Source organism: Corvus moneduloides, chromosome 2, assembly GCF_009650955.1.
Source record: "Corvus moneduloides isolate bCorMon1 chromosome 2, bCorMon1.pri, whole genome shotgun sequence".
NCBI classification, from domain to species: domain Eukaryota; kingdom Metazoa; phylum Chordata; class Aves; order Passeriformes; family Corvidae; genus Corvus; species Corvus moneduloides.
In genome coordinates this window covers 16926343-16950042 of record NC_045477.1, presented here as the reverse complement: position 1 = coordinate 16950042, position 23700 = coordinate 16926343, and the positions used below count along the sequence as shown (strand labels likewise).

Genomic DNA, 23700 nt, shown 5'->3' with positions numbered 1-23700 from the left:
TCCGTCTGTACATCCCCTCCGGCTCCATGGGTATAAAGCAAGCCAGGGGGAAATAATCCAGCAAAATGAAGTCATGGGCTCTATCTGGCTGTGGGTCTCCCTTCCCCACCTCCCCCCAATAATGTTTTGTGATGTGGATTTCTGTCGACAGAGCGAGACGCCCGACTCTCTCCTCCTGATGAACATGTCCCACGAGGACAATGATGGAGTTCCTGCGAAATTTTTACCACTGACCTTTTCTCCACTGTGGAGCGGGAATGCATCTCCCAGTGAAGGCTGGGGACAGCAGAGCTCATGTTATAATGCTGGAAAATGTGACTCTGTCTTTGTGGAATGCCATTTCCTGCTCCCCCCTCCCCTTCCCTTCTCTTTTCCCCCTCCCTTAGAAAAATGTAGCACTGAAAACTTGAAGATTTAAGGCAAAAAATTGCTGTCTCCTCCTCCCCATCCCCTTCTCAGCTCTGTCTGAGCAAGCAGCCAAGCTGTTAAATGCTTTTACCTGCTGTGTCCAAGTCAAAAGTTAAATAATGTGTGAATAAATGTGGAAGGAAAACAAGAGGCAGAAAGGGAGCCCTGGAGAGAGCCCCTCTTACAGCAAGATAATTGCTACATTATGAGAAACAAATAACATGCTGCTCCTCTCTAGGACTGTGTCCGTGACATCTTGACAGGTACATCTGAAGTTAATTATGTGCCTCTTGTTGAATTTTGCCCTGCTCCTGGGGCTGGATCCTGCAAACACGAGTCCCAGAGCATCTCTCCCTGGCAGCCAGCACTCACTTTTCAGAGGTTCAGAGTGGATTTCAACAGGGTCACTTGCCTTTCTGTGAGCCATCACGGCTACAAAAATGCCTTTGCCAAGAGATTGGGATTTCCCAACCAGCTGTGCATGGCAAGGTGTATGCTGGAGTTGTGGGACCTGCCTTTCACACATGCCCAGAAAGAGAAATATATGACTCCTGCCAACAGGAAAGCAGTGTATTATTCTTTCTACCTACATAGTGCAGTTGCCACATTTTTCCTTCCTGTGGTTTGTTTGCTGCTCCTTAATGTTGGAAAGCTTTTGCTCAGCCAATGCATTCTCCTTTGCATAGAGACATTGGTTTAACCCTGCACATTTCCACTGTTGCTGAATGTCCTTCACTGCATCTCAAGTCCAGCACACCCTACTTCTGCATATACGCCACAGGATCACCCATCCCACCTTCATCCACGCAATGGAGTGTCTTGGGTGTCTTAAGAGTTATTTTTAAGTGCTAGTAGTTGAGGCAATGTGGTAAATGAAAGGGTGCTCAGTTCCTTCTGGACATGGATTCTTCTCACTTGCATCAGCAATCAGATGTCTTTGGTTTGGAGAGTTTCTTGGAGAGCAGTTCATCTATCTTATCCCAACACTGGATGTCAGAGAAAACGTGTGTCAATGTCCCTCTTTCTATGTTGACTTCAAGGTGAGCTGGACATTAGTAGTTCAAATGCAAGGGGACATGATGATGAGTGCATTTGGTCAGATGTCTTCTACCCCATGTGTGGTGCACTCACTAAGGATGCTAATTTAGCGTCCCCTTTGTTTTAATATTGGTTTTATTGTGGTTCATGTTCAAAGAGATGAGGAATTTGATGAGCGGAGGAGTGATGTGGGTTTTCCTTCAAACTCTTTCCCCAGACCTGAATTTGCCACGTTGCATTTCAGTTTCTTAAAGGCTGGGAGCAAAGAGAGGAGGCTGTATGTGCAAGGTGCAAAAGGGACAATGACTCTTTCACCTGCACATAATAGGTAGAATGAACCCAGAGCCTCCATGGCTGACTCAGAAAAAGGTTTGTCTCCATTGCTGATAAGGAGAACATCAGAAGATGAGCTTGAGACCATCCTGATGGCCCACATTGCTCACTCCCCTGCCACATACCCACCCTGAAGTGAGTTTACTCAAGAGTCCTCATGGGCAGGGATTGTCAGTCTGACCCTGTTTTGGCCTTGCTGGTCATATAGCATATATGCATAGACATATAGCACTATCGCAACAGGCTTCCCACCCTCAAGCACTGGTTTCCTGCTAGAAAACACTACCCCAGTGGTCTGCAGCACAGTCCACATATTATTGCAGACAGTTTAACTTGGCCAAAACACACAAAACAGTTCTATTGTCTTGGGGCCAGAGGGGCAACACCTGAGCTGGGAGAAGCCATGTGCTCTCTAGGGGGGTGTGCTCAAGACAGGGACAGCCCTGAGCAATGTGGACACTGGTCCACACCCCTTGGTCTCAGGGTCAGGGACACTCAATAGACTTTGTTATTTGGCAGTAAAGACAAGGCCTATGAATTCAGCTGCTGGGAGCTTCTGTGTCTCTATACACTGTCTTCATCCACACCCCAACACTAACCGCAGCTCTTTGGTGAAGGTGCCTGGCTGTATCCACACCACCAGGCTATGCAGAGTGAAAAACTGCTGATGACTTGCCATCAACAGTTCAGAGGGCTTTTTTTTCAGATTAGCTATAGCCTGGTCCTGTGGCCCAGTCTTGGTCAGCATATGGTAGGTGTTCACCTGGACCAGGTTCTTTGGTTTGGGTTTGTTGTGAACTGAAACATGAATGCACATACAGACCCCTCCCTTAGAGAGATGCAATGGTGAAGACCATGAAAAGCTCTGCCCCACAAGCCCATGCTCTTTGACTTTTGATTCCACTTTGAAGTTCAAATAAAACTAGAAACTTGAAAGCAAACCTCATCCCAAAACTTCCAGAAGTAGCTTCACCATTGCAGTTGTAGTGGGGCCACAAGCTGTTTGCTTGGGGTGGGGTACCTTGCCCTCCTCCTTCACTGACACTCAGAGGAGCCTCATCTCCATCTCAAATCCCAAGTCCAGGTGTTCTTTGTCTGCCCAGAGTTTTGCTTTTTTGTTTGCAACCCTCTAATAATGACACTACTATTCCCCTGGTCATCTTCTTTGATACAAATCATACAGTCATAGAATAATAGATGGTTTGGGTTGGAAGGGATTTTAGAGGTCATCCAGTTCCACCCACTGCCATAGACAGGGACACCTTCCACTAGACCAGGTTGCTCCAAGCCCCATCCAACCTGGCCTGGAACACTTCCACAGCTTCTCTGGACAATCTGTGCCAGGGTCTCAACACCCTCACAGCCAAGAATTTCTTCCCAATATCCCATCTAACCCTGCCTTCTGGCAGTGGGAAGCCATTGTCCCTTGTCCTGTTCCTCCAGGCCCTTGTAAATAGCCTTTCTCCATCTTTCTTGCAGGGTCCCTTCAGTTACTGGAAGGCCACAATTAAATCTCCCTGGAGTCTTCTCTTCTCCAAACTGAACACCCCCACCTCTCTCAGCCTGTCTCCAGAGCAGAGGGGCTCTAGTCCTTGGAGCATCTCCGTGGCCTCCTCTGGACTCATTTCAGCAGCTCCATGTCCTTCTGATGTTAGGGACACCAGAGCTAGAGGCAGATCTGCAGGTGGGTTCTCACCTGAGTGGAGCAGAGGCGCAGAATCCTCCACACCCCTCCCCCCCCATCTGCCCATGGTGTGGCATCAGCCCAGGATTTGTTTGAATGAATATCTCTTATGTCTTTTCTTCTGAGGGTAAGTTTTAGTGAATACCTTCAGCTGTTACTTAAAGGTACGTTATGGATTTACTACAATCAGAACTTTCTGGCTTTCTAACTTGGCTGAAAAGTTCCCACAAAGAAAACAATCAATTGGAAGTAAATAAGCATTGCCGCACACCCCAAAACAGATTTACGATCCAGATAGCCTTAAGACTTCTAAGTAGAGACCACATGTATTTTTTTTTTCAAACATTTTCTTTGGCATGTGTTCCTGGAAGACCAGGGCTCAGTGGTGGGGTTAGGAACTGACTAAACAAGACCTGTAGTCATGCTTAGGAGATTGCAAACATTTTTAAGGCTCTTTGAGAAAACACCAAACAAATTAGTTTGAAATTAAGTTGAAGGTACTTTCTCAAGATTTTTTTCCCTCCAGAGGCAAAAATATATCACACAAGACTCTTGTCTTTCTATTGTTCGTTGATAGAAGGGTGGGAACTCATTTGATGTTCACTCCTCTGAGTAGACCTGCCTCTAGCCTACCATACACTTTTAATATTAGTCCTAAAAGGATTCCAGGTACAGTTCTAGATACTGGAGGGATTTCAGAAATGCTTTTGTGCTGCATGCCAAAATGCTAAAAGCAGGGAGAGATTGTGTCATCAGTTTTCAATCAAGGTCCTCTGTGCCTCTTTTTCTAAGTTGCCAAAAAAGTTACACATAAAATCATGAGCGAAGACTTTCCATACAGCTTAAAAAATGGGATTTCTCTTCACAATGGCTCTAGGTGGTTTGGGGTGTTCTGATGAAGGACCTGGTCCTGTCTGGCTTCATATGACAGTAGCAAGAGGAGGAGTATACTTTTGCTTGGCTTGGTTTGCACATTTGCTCTGCTTTGCACCAAATTTGATAATAATATTTTACAATTTCATTCCAAGCAGGAAATCTAGACTATGGATCAGTGACTGCCTTAATTTTTATTGACAAATCATGCTCTTTATTGGTGCAATTATGAGCTAGCTGGACTTTACTGTCTTTGTGTAATGAGACCAATATATTGTTACCAGTGTGATGTTTTAAATTTAATGTAATGAAGAACAAAGGTAGCTTTCTACATGCTATCCTTCTTCCTCTTCCTCTCCCTCTCCTTCTCTCTTTTCTTCTTTTCTTTTTTCATTCTCTTTTCCCCCCCACTCTTGTCCTTTTTCCTTCCTTTCTTCCTTTTCTGTTTTGCTTTTTTCCAAAACAGAGGTTCAAATTTCCAGAATTCTCCTGCAGCACTGGTGATTATGCTAGTCTGAAATGGGAAAGGCTTATTCCAGACCCCTGCAGAGCAGTGTTTCGGTAGGGACTGCACTGTCCATCACCTTCAGAGGAAGGAGAGCCAACTGAATTAGGCATCCACTTCCTTGAATGCGGGAGAAGGGTGAGGCAAATCAAACCTTTTGTGGGCAAGGTTTCATGGTTAGGGTTGGATGGGACCAGCCATAAGCTAAAACACAGCAGCTTCCAGCCAAAATGCCAGTTCTGACCTCAGCTCCAGGGCTCCCAATTGCCCTTTGGAGCATCTTCTCTTCCTCCACTGACTATGGAAGTTCCAAACCATCTTTGACAATTACTCTACGTGCTTTAAATTACCTGGTGTGAATAACCCCTGTTCCTTTATCTCCACCCAGGTTCTGTTGGAATCCAAACAGGAATGTCAAAGAGAGGAATATGGACATGAGGTGAAATCATGTGCCTCACAACAAATAATTTAGCAGTGATAAGCTCCAGCAAGATTTTGTGTTTCACTTCCAAAAAGTTTAAAACACACAAACAAACAAAAAAACAAGCAAACAAACCACCTCCCTTCTGGTTATTTTTTAGGTTTTTTCCAGGATGGGAGTGATCACAATGATATGTAAAAGGATGAGAGGATGCTGCCAGAGGGGGTGCCACAGCCAGAGGAGCACATCTGGCTTCTCAGATCCTGGGATGGGCTGGCAACATGAGCAGCAGGAGCCATGCTTTATCTGTAAATGGTGCAGTGTTTCAGTGGTGTCACTGCAGCACAATAAACGTTGAGTCCCATGATAACAGTTTTATAGCCTCCATCCAGACTAAAGCCTTGCTTTAATATTACTTGAACTTAATCTTCAGTTTGTAATATTTATTTAATTCCTTATTGTTAAGAACCCCAGAGGAAGCACAGGCGAGTCTAACCTCTCCTGGATTGCAGTTCTGAGCTATTAATCTGTCATGTCAGCATATTTTAGTAGTACTGTTCTCCTGCATACCATTGGTGGAATACATCATAACTCACCATCTGCTGTGTAACTGCGTTGTAAAGTGTCTTTCTTCCATAGATTATTGCTTTGATAGATTAGAGTTTTGTACAGTCATAATACCTCATCCCATCAATTTTAAGCTCTCAGGAGGACCTTCATGGCTGAAGTATCTGATCAATGCAAAAGTCTTTAACGGCCTTTCACTGTGTCCCCACAGGCTAGGGAAGTGCTATTACACTTGCATTCCAGATGAGAACATGTGTGTCCAGGTTTTGTGCTGCGCTGCTTTAATTGTGTTTTCTCCTTCTCCTCCACCCCTTCCATTCCAGGCCAGGGGAGAGATAAGCAGGTCTAGGAGGGAACATCCTTTTCTCCAAACCGAATTGGGTATGGATCTGGCACTGGATGATTTCCTAGGAGTCCCTTGTAGCATCCTAGGCACTGAGCCATCTGTTGTGCTCTTTGGAGCTTGAACCTATCTACACCATCAACTTTTACAGGCAGAGATGCATGAGTGCCATGGGTGACCTACAGACCATCCCAGAGAAGCAGCAGCATCCATGGAAGAAAAGCTCACCCACTGCCATCAGAATCCACCTCACACTGATTTAGCTGTATTTAAACCTGTGTGTTTAAGTATAAACAATTGTGTTGAGATAAAAAAATGAGATACAGGGAGACACCAAATCAGAAAGGGTTTATTTCCAGCCTAGAGAAGGTAGCTAAAGAAGGTAGGTTGAACTGGAACTGTGCTTGCTCTATCCCACCATAACTGCAAGACAGTGTCACTCCCTTTCATCAGGCCTTTTCTCTTTAGCATTTCAGAGATGGGGAATCTGTGGGCAGCTGATTCATCAGCAGTTCCTGTTCTGCCTTCCCTGATGCAGCGTGTCCTCATGGTAGATATTTTTTCCCCCCAGTAAATCCTTGTCCATGAGTCAGCTGTGTCTGTGCTGTGCTCAGGATCTACAGCATGAGTCCTATGAAAGGCAGCTGAGGGAGCTGGGGAGCCTCTGCCTGGATAAAAGGTGGCTCCTGGGGCAACTTAGCACTCTCTACAACTCCCTGACAGGAAGGTGGAGCCAGCTGGGGACTCTGCTCCCAGGGAACAAGCAATAGAAAGGAAGAAACACCCTCAAGTTGTGCCAGGGGAGTTTTAAATTGGATAAGATGGAAAATTTCTTCCCCAGAAGGGCTCTGAAGCCCTGACACAGGCTGCCCAGGGCAGTGGTAGAGTCCCCATCCCTGGAGGTATTTAAAAGCTGTATAGATGTGGCATTTGGGGCCATGGGTTAGTGGCAGTGCTGGTTGGACTGGCTGTTTAATGGTTGGATTCAATGTTCCTGAAGCTCTTTTTCGGCCTAAATGACTCTATGATTCTACTGAGTTGTCACCTAAGTTTCTCTTGGAGGAGACAACTGAAAGACTTTCTGATCTGGTGGAACATATGAGCCACTGACTGTATGAGTTTGGCCCCAAGTTTTCTGAGACCAGTGGTTTCTGAGGGGTTGCAGCTGCTGTCAGGTCCAAAAACAACCTGAACTTAAGTGGTCTTTCTGGGAAAACTCAGTCTCTCTGGAGTGGGGCTTAGGAAACAAGGACTGATCAAAGACCTGATTCAGTGAAATGTAGAATAAGGGGTACAAGATGCTTTTGAGTGACAAACATCTGGTAAAACTTAATGAATGTGAGGTTTTGTATGAATGTGTGCATTAAATGCACTGAGAAATTCAGTGTGAAAAGGAACAGATTGAGCATGAAATACCCATGAGGATATGTGGAATAAAGATGTCAACCAAAGGAATAAGGGATATCAGCCTGTAGTCCAAGGGAAGCTGAGGAGACCATGGCAGTTGGGATGTGGCATTGCCCAGCTGGATTTTCTGTGCATTTTGGCTCCCAGATACCCCAAATCAAAGTGGGCCACCCCTTCTTGCTGCCCCTAAGGACTCATCTCCCACATGTTGGTGTGCCCAGCACCCTAAAACTGTCATCTATCTGAAAGCAGTTCAGCATCCTCAGGGTTAAATCAGATTTAGTATCTAACCAGGACCTGGCAGCTGAATTTTAGCCCAGCATGAGGTTTTATGATCCTGCTGGGCTAAATTATAGACCCAAGAAAAAGAAAAGAAAAACCACAATCCCCACCCCCATCCCCCCCAAAAGATACGGTCTGAGGTTTATGATAGAAATCACGACAGAGTCATGATTGTAGTAGCAGGAACAACATCACTGTAACACAGTGGTAAACTGGTGCTGTCCTGTGGGGAGAAGAAAAAAGAGAAGAGAAGAGAAGAGAAGAGAAGAGAAGAGAAGAGAAGAGAAGAGAAGAGAAGAGAAGAGAAGAGAAGAGAAGAGAAGAGAAGAGAAGAGAAGAGAAGAGAAGAGAAGAGAAGAGAAGAGAAAAGAAAAGAAGAGAAAAGAAGAGAAAGAGAGAAGAGAAGAAAGGAGGGGTGGAGGTGCATGTGGTATGCCCAAAAGGCCTGAGGAGGTGGGTTCCATGACTGGATGGGAAAAGGGCTACTTGCCAAGATGAATTTTCAAGAATTAAATATTCACCCTGGTGAAAACTGCATTCACAATGTCTCTGCAGCCCCATGCTAGGGAAGGTGAGATGCTGAACCAGCCCCTCTGCAGGGCTCACCATGACTCTTTGCACCCTGAGATGGGAAAAATTAAGCACATCCATTTCCAGGATAGACAGCTGTCTATATATGGACAAACTCAAATTATATAGGGAAAAACAATGCTGGACTGCAATAATATTTCATAATGTGGGTCTAATAAGGTGAAGCCTTTTCCAACATTAAGTAAGAAAAGAAGTAGTAAAGCTTCTGGAGTTCATCTTTGTTATTATCTGGCCATAAAGGGAGGCAAAACATTTGCGAGTTGCACGCAAATCCCAGCTCCTGAACTGCCACTCTGGACCCTGGGTTTGCAACAAGTTCGATCCATTGTCTTCAGGATCTCTTAAAAAGACAAAGGAGAAAATATGTTTGGTTCCAGCAGAAAGTGAGTTCTGAGAGTGAGACAATAAAGCAAAAATGGTGACATTTTATTGCCTTACTCACCCATGGTTTCTTGAGTATGGTATGACTTATGGAAGCTTTGATTTACACTGGTGCAAGTTTTATCTGCTGCTGTCTTGGCCCGTTCATTCTTAATATGGAGACCTATGGGCCTCTGCTGACTTTCTTGGTTAAATAAATTAAAGGAAATATAAACATTAATGGAAGTCACTTTATTTATGGCTAGATTGGAACACTGTCTCTTACACCATGGGTCCAATCCAAACCCCATTAATCCAAAGCCTTCTGACATCCCTGCATCAGGCCCTATCTGTGGGCTTTTCCTTCTCACTATGAAAAGAACAGTTAAAACTAATTTTAAATGAGATTATATTATCCCTGAAAAGCTGTCCTGCACAAAACTTTCAACTCTTGTCACCTCTGGGGAGGCAGAGTATTTGGGATGTTTTAGTGGCTGTTGTTTGAAGGCTAAAGATATTCCTTCCACAGCAATGCCTCTCCCCCTTTTCCTCTCCATGCCAACCATCCCACCCTTTAAATATCTCCTTGTGAAGCATTTTGCAATGCATCACATGCTGTTTGTGGCCAAACACATTTTTGGCTCTTCTGTATGATACAGAACCTAATTCCAGGTCTTCAGGCACTTTCTCAGATTATTTCTTGCCAAAATTTTACTTTTTTGGCCTGGTTGAATGAAAGAAAGCTTTCTGCTGCTTTTACTTTTATTATTTTTATTTTATTATTATTGTTTATTCAGAGATGCTCTGTGCCACATATATCTCTGCCAGCAGTATCTCTGCTGGCTTGCCATTCTAGTGTCTGCCTTAATGTGCTCTGATATGCTCCTTCCCTGGCTCACCTTCTCCAGTTTAAAAAAAAAAACAACCACCAGACCACCAAAACTAGCAAAAAAATGAAACAACAACCAAAGAACATTGTATGCATTTTTTGTGCGGAAGGAAAAAAGAGCAGAAGACAGAAGAACAGGGGAGTACAAAATGTTTAAAAAGTGTAGAAATATAGGAGTTGTCCCACAGAGTATTAGTATGAGTCAGTAACTGAAGCTGTTGTGTTTTCACATGGAAGTAGCAAGTTCTGGGTTGTTCTTCTAGCAAAAGTTATGCTGTTATCACAGCTGTGGGAGGGATAAACAGAGCAGTGAGAAGGAGAAGTAGCTCCTCAGTGAATATGAATTATTGTAGTTTATCAAGGCTGTGGCTTTTCACAACTGATCATGTCCTGTTGATATTAGTAGAACTTTTCCCCTGAGTCAATCAGGGACTAGATTCAGAAACTGAAAGAAAAGAAGAAAGCACTGGGTTAGATCTCCAGTCTGGAGAGGGACAGGGAATATATCCCAAAATGGTTACAGCACAGAGCCCTCAGCCTCTGTGTGAATGCGTCCTTTGGGATGACATCTGAACTTCTTGGGTTTATGGGCAGGGTGGTCCTTCCCAGCTGTGACTGTTAAAGCATACGTGCACTCATGTGCTAGCTGTGGCTCTGTTGGATTAGGCAGCTATACCAATCCAGCAGATTGGAGTAATTCACAGAGACCTGATGCCTTTATGTCCATGTTTAAATACTGTTTACTAGCAGTTCAGGGAAGATGATTCTGCCCCTCTGCTCAGCTCTGGTGAGACCCCACCTGCAGAGCTGCCTCCAGATCTAGAGACCCCAACATCAGAAGGACATGGAGCTGCTGGAATGAGTCCAGAGGAAGCCATGAAGATGCTCCAAGGGCTGCAGCCCCTCTGTTCTGGAGACAGGCTGGGGGTGTTCAGCCTGGAGAAGAGAAGGCTCTGGGGACACCTTGTTGTTGTCTTTTTGTATTTAAAGGGGCTTATAAAAGAGATTAAGAGTGATTTTTAACATGGGCAGATAGTGATAGGAGCGGGGAAAACTCTTTTAAACTGAAAGAGGGTAGATTTAGATCAGATATTTTCAAGCAATTATTTACTCTGAGGCTGATATGCTGTTTGGTTGTATTATTTCTTATTGAATTCCAGGGAAATTCTTCACTTCCAGGGAAAACAGCATGTTGGGCAGGTGGGGTGGGTTGTCCACTGTAGGACTCATGTCCCAAGCCTCCGTGAGCTGATGAAGCAGCATTATAACCCCTAGCTAGGTCATGCCAGTATGACCACCCTGTCAGGCACATCCTCTAGAGGCATCCAGACACCTGCTTAACCCAGCTCACAGGGGCTGGTGGGGATGAGGGATGGACATGGGATCAGAAGACCAAATTTTGTGTGCTGTATTCAGGCTTTTGTGGCCATTCCCCATTGCAACTCAGCTTCCACGTCCATCAGCACTGGTGGCTGCGAGGATACGTCCAAGTAAGGTGGCTCAAACAAGACCCCATTTCTTTTCCCCATTATTTCACCTTAATAAACTTCCTGTACTCATGCTGACAAGCACTTGACTCTGTGAACGAAGTGACATATGGCTTTCAAACACATCTTGTATTTGGCTAAGGAGAGAACAAGCTTCATGAACATTTACCCCACTGAGTTCCTCACTTAAAATATCTTCATGAATATTTGTTCTGTAGATCCTGTGCAATTAAGTGAATAAGTAATATGTAGCAGCCTTTGTTTTTCAAGAGTGATGATACCAGGCAGCAAAAGGAACAAATGCCTGCCTAAGCTTTTGTGCCAACCTATAATTAATCTTTGAAATGGCTCTAGAATAAAATTCAAGTAACTCAGTGCTGAGTCAGGCCATGAATCCATATTACAGCCTTAAAAGTGCTATACTTTGCTCAGCACCTACTTCACAATGTTTTTATGATGAACATACCCCATTATGGAAGACAAACCAAAGCCTGTAATCAGGTGTTTGTAGGTAAACAGAAAACCTAACAGAACCATAAGGTGAAATCAGAGAGAAATCACATCAGGATTACAGAGAAATCACTCAGGGGAAAAAAATCACTGCTGTCAACAAATAGGATTCATCTCTGGTGTTTTCCTGGCAGTTTAGCCAAGCCTGGGTGCTTATAGGAAAGAATGAAAGGTTTTCATAGCATCCCCTTAAAGACCATTCTTTAATGAAACCAATTGGAAAGGAAGATAACTCAGGCTGAATATCTCAAGAATGTCTGAAGGACGTTTTTAAAGAATGCCTACATAAATCAGAGGCCAGGTTTTTGTCTGCTGGTCTCCCAGCGGTGCAAGCAGATGAGGAACTCTGGGTATCCACGGTTGTGTCCCAGCTGGGAGAAGCCGGCATCTAGAGTATTAGCAGGACTAAATGGGACATGGATGCTTGAAAAGTAGACCCCACTTGAGCTGTACAGATTTGCTTCAAAATTTATGTTTTGAAGTCAGGAAAGGATTGAGTGAGACAGATGTATGAATTGACTCCTGTAAAAAACAAGGAAGATTTCAGGTAAAAACATAAAAGTCTGATGTTGTCTGTGATTTATGATTACATAGCCCAGGGTGTATTTGGGAGAAGTTTTCCTTGTCCAAATGGTTCCAGTCTGAGTTTCCAAGAATGGTACCTTCTTTGCTATTTTCTCTGCTACTTTGCCAGCTCTTGTCAAGTTAGGTCATAAGGTGATCATGCCATTAATCTCCTAGCTGTCCTAAATTTCCATCACAAAGCAGCTTTTTTCACAGTTGCAAACAGAAATACTTGGCTGAGCTGGGGTGCTGTAGGTTGCTTTGAGATCCTTCCCCAGTCTGGGGATTGTACATTCTCTGCTCAAGGCTGTGGACTGCAACTAACCAAGGGGACCCATGGCCCATCTCAGTCTTGCTTTGCTGTGCCTAGTCTAAAAATGTGTCATAGAACCATGGAATCACTGAATTATTTGGGTTGGAAAAGATCTGTAAGATCATGGAGTCCAACCGTTCCCCCAGCACTGCCAAGCTAACCACTAACTCACGTCCTCTAGTGCCACATCCACACATCTATTAAATCCCTCCAGCAATGGGGACTCCACCACTGCCCTGGGCAGCCTGTTCTGGGGCTTGGCAACCATTTTGAGGAAGAAATTTTTCTTAATCTCTAATCTAAACTTCCTCTGGCACAACTTGAGGCCATTTCCTCTTGTTATATTGCTTGTTACTTGGGAGAAGAATGTCCTTTCAGTAGAGAAAGTTATGTCTGGATCTTCAGAAATGTTCAGCCCCTTTGCTCACACATGGGTTTGAAGAGATGCTCAGCTCTCACTTAGGCTACAGAAATCTTATTTTTGAAGTATTGGAAGCACTGGAATATCTGCTCAGGAGATATAGTAGCAGGGATGGCTGCCTTGAGCCCTGCAAAAAGTCCACCCTCTTTTTTGGAAGTCAGTCTTGTCTGAAAACCTCTCCAAAAGCCCTTTGGATAACCTGGCCCTCATGCTGCCTTGCATGAAATCGTCCCAAGAACCACTGACTCACAGCAAAACCTGGCACAGCTTTCTCCTGCTCCCTGCTTCAAATCACAGAGTCAGAATGAACGCTGGGGTCAGGGACCAGAATAAAATTGGGCAGGAACAGGCATGTCTAACAAATATCTTGCTTACAGATGAGGCATTTCTACTCTCAGCCAGCAGCTGCAAAGCAGGGACCATAATGAAACACATCCGCCTGAACATTTTACATTATTCCTCCTATTCCAAAAAGACTATTTAGGCATTTTATCCTTTCCAGTTGGTGTCATTCTCTACACTCTTGCAAATCACTGCTATTAATTATGCATCTACAGATAAGCACTCCTGCAAGGAGGACTCCAGCTCCAGCACTGCAGCAAAGGAGGGGTTACTGGACTTCTTCAGGGAAGGGAAAGCATTCATCCACCCTGAAGGAAGCATTCAACTTTGGAGAGAGGAGTTGACAGCTGGTTTTTATTAGTCTTTAAAAGGCAGTGTTGGGGTAGGTGTGGGAACTTTGGTCTGGAAGAGAAGACTTCTGGTCAGTCCCAGGGCTGGAAGGTCAGGCTTGAGTGGTCTCCAGCCAAAAGGCACACAATTCAGTAAGTTCTGCTTTGTATTCCTCTGGCTGGTGATGGGAGCTGGGCTGGTGCAGTGGGACAAGAACTGGTCACTGCTGTGGCTTGGACTGGGCATGGACTGGGCACTCCTACAGCACAGGTGATGGGTTATGATATTAAAGACAAGGCGAGGGAGACAAAACCTACTGAAATTTAGGGAAAATGGATTGTGGCTACAACTTTACGGGCAGGTAATTGGGATGGTAGTGCACAAATATGTCTGCTATTTAAGGGTGGGAAGAAAATAAAGGCAGAATAACTCTTCAGGCTTGCATTTCACCCTGGAAAAGGCTATAATTTTCTGCAAGATGTCTGGTGGAGGAGAAATCTCAGGTTGCTAGAATCTTGCTGATTTACAGTGGTAGCCTTGGGTGCCAGAGGAAGGACAGAGTGGCCTCATCCCCTTATAAAGCTGTCCAAGCTATAGGTACAAGACAGTTTGCATATGGCTTCTGTAGGATCTGGCCTCCATCTCTAGAGTTTGGGCACTACAAGAAGAACCACAGAGCTTTTGCCTACCTCTGACTGCGATATCTTGGGACAAAAAACCTCCTTTGAGTTATTTATCTTAGAACTACCAGGCATTGCTGAGGCACAGCTAGAGCTGCACTCTCCTCCATGCACAATGAGGTGTGGCTGTGACAGATGCTCACACATCTCTCCTCTGCATCTGCAGGGATGCTCCTCGGCATCCCAGTCCCTGCTGGGTCCCAGCCAAGGTGTATTCTTTTATTAACCCACTGCCTGGCTTCAGAACAACCTCATGTTTAAAACAAAAATCATGTATCAGAAGCTACCTTCCTCTTCACAGAGATGTGGAACTTCTCCCTGGATGCTGTACAGATTAGTCTTGTACCAGTGTATTTGCCCCTCAGCAATATCAATGCTTGCTATGAGGCAGTCCAAAGGAATGACTCCTCAATTATGTTCCCTATTCTTGATTTATTTCTGAGTCCTTACCTTTTCATATATACTCCTGCTCTTCAGCATTTCGTAAATTATTTTAGCATCAGTCTTTGCTTGTTCTCCCTGTCAGAAAATAAAGTATGTGGGTGAATATTCAAAATTCATATGATAATAGTTTGACTTATTTTTAGTAGGTGGCAGAGTCTTAAAAAAAAATGTCCCTATCAATGCTTGAAATTGAAACTTAGAGACCCAGTGAAAAACTTGTATCTGCTTAAACTAGTAAATAAATAGGATCAAGGGCACAAACCTGGTCACTGACCTTTAATTTATTATTATACAACATTTCTCACCAAAAAAACCACTCACTTAAGTCAATGCAGGGCTTGGGGGATTTAGGAGAGATGTTTCCTGATGCAGAGTGTGGGTAATGGAGCTTAGTTTTCCATTCCAGTTGTGCTTTGGGACAGTAAATGGCCATTAGCTCAAAGCTATTTATATTTGTAGCTGGAGCCTGTGCCTCAAGATGGCCAGAATACTTGTTTAAAATGTAGGAATGGCATCCTGTCACATGCTCTGGCACCTTCCAGCCATTGGCCCCAGCTAAATAATTTTTAAAAAATTGCTTGGGGACATTTATCCATGGCTCCTTTGTCTTCCACATGAAGAACACACACACTAATGCTGGGTGAAATGCTACCCTAACCCCTTTGGGGGATGATAGCTTTCATAGCTCATTCATAGCACACACCATCTTGAAACTCACTGATAAAACCATAATACCACACCCCACGATACACATAATTGTATAATATTATTAAATATTTGGAGAGTGCCATGACTCGGCACACTGCTGTAGAGATTTTTTAAATGAAGGAGCATGGCCCTCTGCTCCAAGAGTTTTCAGTTGGGTCCTGGATCTGCAGATTTTTAATGTTCTCCTGAGTCATTCATGGAGGGTCTTCTCCTGTGGGGGGGATGGAAGACGAGAGAGCGAGGAGATACACACAGAAAAACAAATGATAAATGAAATGCTACTGAGGGGTGCATGGGTGGTCCTAGTGCATTAGTAACAGCATATTGGGGTTTTAAGAGGTCTAGATTTTTTTCTGTTAAAGGAATTTTCCCCCATTCTGTTACTAAGATGACAAATCGCTGGGTGCTTGAGGAAAGACAAAAGAGCTGCCCACTGGAGGTGGGGTGGGCCTGGCTACTCCTTTGTTTCACCTGGGTGTGGGGTCAGTTCGCTCTCAGCAGCGTTCAGAGAGAGAAGCTGGGGAGAGAGAAGCTGCTGGTTCTTTTTGGCCGTTCTTCTTTTTTCTGCAGAGAAAGATCCCAGGATCCCCGGCCTGCCTTCCCTGCCCCACTGGAGGTCGGGCTGTGGCCATCCTGCCCCGCCGCTGATTTCGAGCCTTCACTGTGTTGTAGCCGTGCTTGCCCTGCCTGCCTAGACCTCCGGGGGGTTCCCTGCTTGGATACATCTTGTCTGCCACCCGGGATTTGTGCTCATCCCTGCCGTTCCAGCCTGCCGTTCCAGCCTGCTGTTCCTGAGGGTCCGGCCGGACACCGGGATCAACTGCCCAGGGGTTTGTGAAGCCTTTGTTCCATCCCTCCCCGGGATCCCAGGGCACCGGTGCCGCGTGCTCCCCGAGCTCGCTCCGGAGCGCCCCCTGCAGCCGCGGGGGAACCATCGCACCTGCCCTGCTCACCGGGAGCCGCCAGCGCCCCTGCCGGCTGCGAGCGGAACTGCACTCGAGGGGAAAGGGCCTGACAGCCGAGAAGGCTGGCACTGGGTTTGTGATTGTTTGCTGTTACTGCCGTAGTTATTGTTGTTTGTTTGACTGGTTATATCTATAATAGTAGAGAACTGTTATTCCTATTTCCCACATCTTTGCCTAAAAGCCCTTGATTTCAAAATCATAATAACTCGGAGGGAAAGGGGTTACATCTGCCACTTCAAGGGAGGCTTCTGCCTTCCTTAGCAGACACCTGTCTTTCAAACCAAGACACAGCATATGCCTTTTTTGTGTCTGTGTGGTTGGTTGAAATCCAGTTGAGTCCAATACCTATGTGGTATCTTGCTCTCAATGGCAGAGTTATGATTTATCTAGAGCAAGTCTGGGAAGGTCTGTAACAGATTTAGGAATTCTGCAAGGGATTGCAGGACTCCTTCTTGAGTGAGAGTCACCCCTTCTGAGTTACATTTGAAATCAGGGACAGGTGTAGCTGAAATCTGGGTGCAGGGAGTCTCACCTGTGCTGCCCATGGTAGCTTTTAAGACTGATGTTAGTCTTCTGAGGCTCAGGGGAGACTTTATCATTCTCTACAACTGCATGAAAAGACACTGTAGGGAGGTGGGGGGGTCAGTCTTTTCTCCCAGTTAACAAGCAATAAGACCAAAAAAATAGACTCAAGTTGCACCATGGGAGGTTACGGTTGTATATTACAAGAAATTTCTTCCCACAAAGGGTTTTTCAGCCCTGGCACAGGCTGCCCAGGGCAGTGTTGGAGTCATGATCCCTAGAAGGATTTAAAAGCTGCGTGGATGTGGCATTTGGGGACGTGGGTTAGTGCTGGGGGAATGCTTGAACTTGATGATCTTGTAGGGCTTTTCCAACCTAAATGATTTTATGATTCTGTGTCCCAACTCCATAAACACTCTTCATAAATCCTGCAAGGACTTTGATGGTAGATTTGGAGAGGCCTCCAAGTTTTGGAGGTTAACTGGTGCAACAGATTACAATAAAGCCTTATTTTCCAGTCCAGTTATCTTTCTGACATGCTAATGAATTTCTTATAGCACCCCAAAGGTATTTCTAAAGATGAATTTCCAAACATTTAAGTCTAACAACTAGGTCAGTTAGGAAATGCAATCCAGAAAATATCATCCAGCTGCCTCCACTTCTATTAATGGATGGATACATCCACACTCTATGTAAAATCTTCTTTGCAGTCTGCAAAGCCAAAGAGGATTGTTTGCCCAACATCCACTTGCTTCCCCTGGGGCTTAAATGCTAATGGAAAGCCCCAGCTCTGGTTTGTTAATTGTCACACTGGTGTGACCAGTTCTGTTTTCTGAAAATCCCATGAAAAATGGTGAATCATTGTCTCCTGCTGATGAAAATGGTAATAGCTTTGACTCATAGAAGCAGTAGGAAAGGTAATGATTACTAAACTTTTAGATTTAGGTTACTGATTCAGCAGCCAGGTCCTGTCAAATAAACCCCCGCATGCACACCTTGGCAGCTCCCTACCTCCCAGGTGCTCCAAAAGCACCCATGCTTTACCACCAGATCCACAACCCAATGTGTGCATGAGGAGCAGGAAACATAAAACTGCAACAATTCAACAATGGACTTCCCTGATTCATCAACGCACTTAGAACACAACATGTCACATAAAGAGTATTTAAATATGTGCTGAAACAATTTGTCATATCAGGGCCTGGGGGCTTGTCTGTGCACAAAATTGTCTCAGATTAAAGGTTTGGAGTGGTTTTAAACTTCCCAAGGCTCTTCCTGAATGTTCCCTCTATGCACGTGGATAGTGCAGAGCATATTTATCCTATATCCTTTATGTGTGCATCCTTCTGGTTTCTTACTCTTTGTCCCACCTTTTCACTTGTATCTCCTATGTCCTTCTGTCCTGATGAACACATGGACAAGCAGCTCCCATGGACACTGCAATAGGTAGATACTTGTACTCCAGTGCCATTTTTTTAAAGATTCCCTGGCATGTCAGACATGGTTTAGTGGTGGCCCTGACAGTGCTGGACTCAATGATGTTACAGGGATTTTCTAACCTTAATGATTCCACAATTCTGAGCCTTAACACACTGTTAGTACTCAAGAAAACCATGCAGATTGGAACCATCTCCTTCTTTCTATATTCCTCCTCTACACCATCACCTCTCAGCACCTATTAAGGCCAGTCACCTCTCAGCACCAATATTAAGACCATGAAGATCTGATGGTAGGACTCATGTAGCTGTGTTGTTTGCACAGTTCTGAGCACAGTAGGTACCTACTGCATAATCATGAGTAATGCAACAGCCACGACTTACTACTTCTACTCCTATTGACTAATAACAACTGCATTTTCCCTGCTGCCCTTTAAAAGTTAAGGTAATTTGGAAAAAGGCTATTTATACAGAAATCAGAGCATTTGCACAGCAAGTCAGATTGCAATAGATACCCGGCAATTTCCCTGTGTAAATATGTCCTCCTTGGTGAACCCTGATAAAACCTCCTCCTTGTAGGTACACATTTTTGGGGGTCAGTGGGATGGGAGGAAGGCCAGGGAAATGGAAGTTTGGAGCAGTTTGAGTACTTCTGGGCAGCTGTCACACAAAGAAAAATGGACATACTGTGCAAAGCTGCTGGCAAAACTGGGTCTTAAACAAATAATATAGTGGCTTTGGGAATTTGGGATTGTGTATACAAGGTTCTTAGCAGTTCACACAGGACCTTTTGTGACGTGTATATGAATGCAGTCAGCACAGGGACACATACATAAAAAAATTATCCTATATAAATAGCTGTCCTGAAAACAGACCTTAAGGAAACTGTTTTGAGTCTCTTGATCCAGGGATTAAAGCATTTATTCTCTTCTTTCCTTTCACCTGAAACCCACAATTAAACCAAATGAAAAAAATTACACAAGTACTTTTACAACCAGCATCCATTTTTTCAGAGCCCATGGCTGACAGATGTCTTAAATTCAGACTCATGAGGCCTTATGTTCAGAAGTCAGTTGTGCTTTTCTTTCTTACAGAGTTTTTATCTTAATCTTTTTTCTTCTAGATTTTTTTCCTTTTCCTTTTCATTTTATTTTCCTTCTTTTCCCTTTTTTGTTTTCATTGTTCATTTGTCCTTTTTTTTTGTTTTTCTTTTCTTCTTTTCATTTTTCCCTTTTATTTTTCCTTTTTCTTTTTCCTTTCTCTTTTTTCCTCCTTTTTATTTTCCCTTTTTCTTTTCTTTCTATTAACCTCTCTTTTTTATAATTTTTGCTTTTATTTCTTTGATTCTCTCTTCTCCTTTTCTCTTTTTCTTTTTGATATTTTCTTTTAATTTTTAAATTTTATTTTTCTTTTCCATTTTTCTCCCTTTTTCTCTTCTCAGTCTTCTTTCTCTTCTTCCTTTTTTATTTTTTACCTTTCCTCTTTTCTTGTATGTTTGTTTTTTCCTTTCCTTCTTTTTCTTTTCTCCTTTTCCTTTTTTTACTAACTTCCCTTTTTTCCCCCTTTCCCCCCCTTTTCTTCTTTTTCTTTATATTTTCCTTCCTCTTTCTCTTTTGCTAGCAGGCAATCACCAAGCCTCCAACCCCGAACCCTGAAAGCAAAAACCAGACCTCAACATCTGCTCTTTCCTGCGATTTTTCTTAGCTGGTTTTCTGTTGTTGATTCTGCAGACAAGGCTTTGCTATGGGATAAAATGGATGTAAGTACCTGGCTCTATCTCTGCTTCTGACCTGAAAGCAAAAACCAGACCTCAGCATCTTCTCTTTCCACCGATTACGGACAGATCAGAGAAGAGGCTGTGGAACTTGCAGGCGACAGCAGGAAGTGGTGAGGTACGACTGTGCTGAGGGACTGCCGGGTTCCTTACCCTCGCAGAAGAACCAAATCTAACTGACAGCCCCGAGCGCGACAAATATCCTTGTCCCTTTCCCGGGCAGCGGTCGCTCAGCTCCGAGAGCGGAGCATCCTCGGGAAAGCTCACGTTCCGGCGAAAACACCAACTCGCTGTTTTTGTTGCTAATGATTGCTAATCATTAACCGCTCATTAGAATAACACTCTTGAGTCCCGCCGAGTCCCCGCCATCCCCGGGGGCCTCGGCCGGGGCCCCCCCGCTCGCCCGTCCCCGCTCCCGAGGGGCTGTGCCGGGATGGAGCGCGGGGAGGGAGCCGCGCGGAGCCGCGCGGAGCCCTGGCCCTGCCCGCGGGGGCATCCGCGGGGCGCGGAGCCTTTTGTTATGCTAATCCGAGCTGACATCACTCCGCATATCAAAGCCGACGGGGCCGCATATAAGGCGGCTCCGGGGGCCGTCCCGTCAGAGCGGACCCGGTCCCCGCGCAGCCTGGCCCGGGTGGAGGTAAGCGGGGACCGCAGGGGGGTGCGAGCCACTGCCGGGACGGGTGGGAAGGGGACAGTGTCTCGGCGGAGCTCCTCGAAACGCCGAAGGTGCGGGGCTGGCCAAGAACAGGGGTTTGCGAGGCGTGGAGAGAATTCCAAGGAGAGGGGATGAATTCCGAGGGGATGCATGGGAGGAGGAAGACGTCGGGGGGTTCCAGGGAGAGAGGATTCTTAGAGGCTGCAAAGCAGACCTAGGAGATGCCAGGGAGAGGGGCGGCTTGGAGACTGCAAAGGAGAATGGAGACCTGGATGATGCAAGGGAGAGGGGAGACCCGGAGGATTGCAAGGAGGAGGGAAACCCGGGAGGATGCATGGGGCAGGGAGAACCGGGGGAATGCAAGAGAGAGGAGGCTTGGAGACTGCAAGGGAGAGGGAATACCCGAGGGAATGCCAAGGGAAGGAGGAGACTCGGAGGCTGAATTAAGAGACCTGAGACCCGGCGAGGGGAAGTACGAGTGCAAGAGAGAGGGGAGGACCCAGGGGAGAAGGAGACCCAGAGGGTGGAGAGACCCGTGCCCGATGAGCTGCAGGCGAGAGGAGAGACCCAAGAGTTGGAAGGGAGACTGGAGACCCAGGGGCTGAAGGCAGAGGGGGGCCTTGGAGCTGCAAATGTGAAGGGCAATGCAAGGGGCTGCAGCGGAGAGAGGAGTCCGGGAGGCTGCAGGGTAGTGGGGACACCCAGGGGCTGCAGGGGAGAAGGGAGATGCAGAAGACAACAAGAGGCAGGTGACACCCGGCAGCTGGAATCAGCTCCACCACCCTCTATTCCTTTTCTCTGCTCCCAGTCCTCACTGCAGGTCATTTAGGGATGTGCTACCCCTAAATCAGGCTGCTGTGCTCCTGGAGAGAGCTGCAGGCTGGCAGCAGAGTCAAGTGGATGTCTTTGTTTCTTGGATGGGAAAACTGGAAAAATGTGAGCTGTATACTCACACGTTTATATACAGTTAAAATTGCCTATTCCCATCTCTGAGTTCAGAGTCTTGGAGGTGTCTGATGGGAGTGTATTCTGTGTGCCAGGGTGGGGCTGGCTGCAAACAGCCTTGAGATGAAGAAAAAAGAGAGCTTTGAGTTAAAAACAGCTCCTGTTTTTAGGAGTCCACAGGCCACTTGCTGTTGGTTTGATCACTGACCCAGAGCTCACAGAGCTGTAAACATCACATCTGCCTGAAAGTGTGTCCCTCCCCTCCCCGTACAAATTGCTCTTGCAAATGTAACCACTGCTAGACTGAGTGGAAAAAGGCATTATTACCTCTCCCAATAAAAGGGGTGCAATTGCAGGCAAAGATTGCAGTTCTTTGGGTAGGTATGGGGGAATTAGATAATTTCTCTTCCTCTACAGGGGCTGAAAAAACCCCTAACTGTGACTTTTTCAAGGCAGGGAGGGGGGAAGTAGAGAATGGTGTTGGCTGGTCAGGTTTAGTGAGAGGGTTTTAGACCATCTAAAACATTTTACACCTGACTCTTGTGTTGTCCAGCAGTTCATGGGAGTGAGATAAGGGGTCTGAAATACCTAAATAGACACTGAAAGGCATGGGCAGGATTAAGGGTTGAAGGTTTCCAGTGTACTTGTGGAGTGGTGGGAAGAAAAGGGCTCCCAAAGATTAAAAGACACAGAAATACTCTGAAACAAGAAGTATGTATGCCTGGATGCTTGTGGGAGCACTGCCTTCAAGGGATGCATCAAACCCAAATCCAAGTGGGCATTAAAGAAAAACAATCCATGGCAATGAAATCCTGCCTCCCTTGTAGGCAGTCAGTTTTGTCTCAGACTTCAAGGGAGCCAGGAACTCGCCCCTAGAGGTTATTAAAATCCTTTGTAAAGCAGCACTCCTCTAGTAACCCTTTACACCAGGCACTAGGGTTGGGATAGCCAAAAAGCAGCCTGAATAGAAAAATACGCTGCAGATGGCAGAGAAAACACTCAGAAATATTCATTCCCCCCAACCCAGTTGCTCCCCAAATGGGGATATTGAGGCAGAAAGCTGCAGCTGGACAAATCCAGAGCTGGGGATATGGTAGGATACCCTTTTTCCAGGGTAAGTGGTTTCCCAAAGTGAAGCCGACTGCTCCAGCCATTTTCAAACCACTTTGAGGGTGTGATGTGGGGAGATGCACAGTTACAGTTTGGGTATGCCAATGTGCTGTGCGATGGGCTGTGGGATTCCAGAGATGCAATGTGGTGGGCAGGTTTTTCCGTTTATTTTGTTGTTGTCTTTCTCATGGGATGGGAAACCACTGCTAAGACCACAAAAAGCAGCCTGGAGAAGTGTCTGAAGTGAATAACTGACGGGAAACCCATTTACTGCTATTATTACCGCTGCTAAAATAAGCAAGCCATGCCCTGGAGACAGTATTTAAGTCCTGCACCTGGTTTGTTTATTTGTTTGGCCTGAAGAAGGAAAAAACCAACAAAAAGAAAAGGAGTGTGGGGGAATCCTTGAGACCTTTTTTGTCTCCTCCAGGCTGCTCGCTGGAGACAAAAAATGGGATTTTATGTTTACAAAGTTGCAGTCTTTTCGGTGAGCTCCAGGTGCCAAGGCCTTGGAAGAAGTGAGAGGCAGACTTAATGAGGTGAGAAGAAAAGCAAAAGGTAAAGAGCGAAACACATTTATTGTAACAGATCAGAGAGAAACATCTGCAGGGCAAGGGCATCTACATTAAGTAGGGAAATGTGGTTTTTATAATTTGTCTTCTCTGCAGAAAAAGAGAGAGGAAAAATAAATCTGGGGAGAGGAAAGGGAGAGATGAATAGCTGAAGATTTGGGCTAGTCTAAAGATCTTTTTTTTTTCTTCTTCCTGAGCAGTTACACAAATTTTTGGGA

General features: G+C 45.2%; 1 protein-coding gene across 7 annotated transcripts in view; it reads left to right on the top strand.

Annotated features, from left to right (window-relative positions):
- Positions 1-20190: 20190 nt before the first annotated feature.
- Positions 20191-23700, top strand: part of WNT11 (Wnt family member 11) — a 29134-nt gene continuing 25624 nt past the window's right edge. For 2 of the 7 annotated variants that reach the window (XM_032097784.1, XM_032097803.1), the window contains exon 1: positions 20753-20837. Coding sequence is in view for 3 of the 7 variants with exons in the window: in XM_032097773.1 (XP_031953664.1) it covers positions 20631-20837 (207 nt within the window). In the remaining 4 variants the exon portion in view is untranslated. Of the gene's footprint in view, positions 20838-20887; positions 23450-23700 lie in introns of those variants that run through there. The other 5 variants (XM_032097795.1, XM_032097773.1, XM_032097765.1 and 2 more) reach the window with 5 other exon arrangements.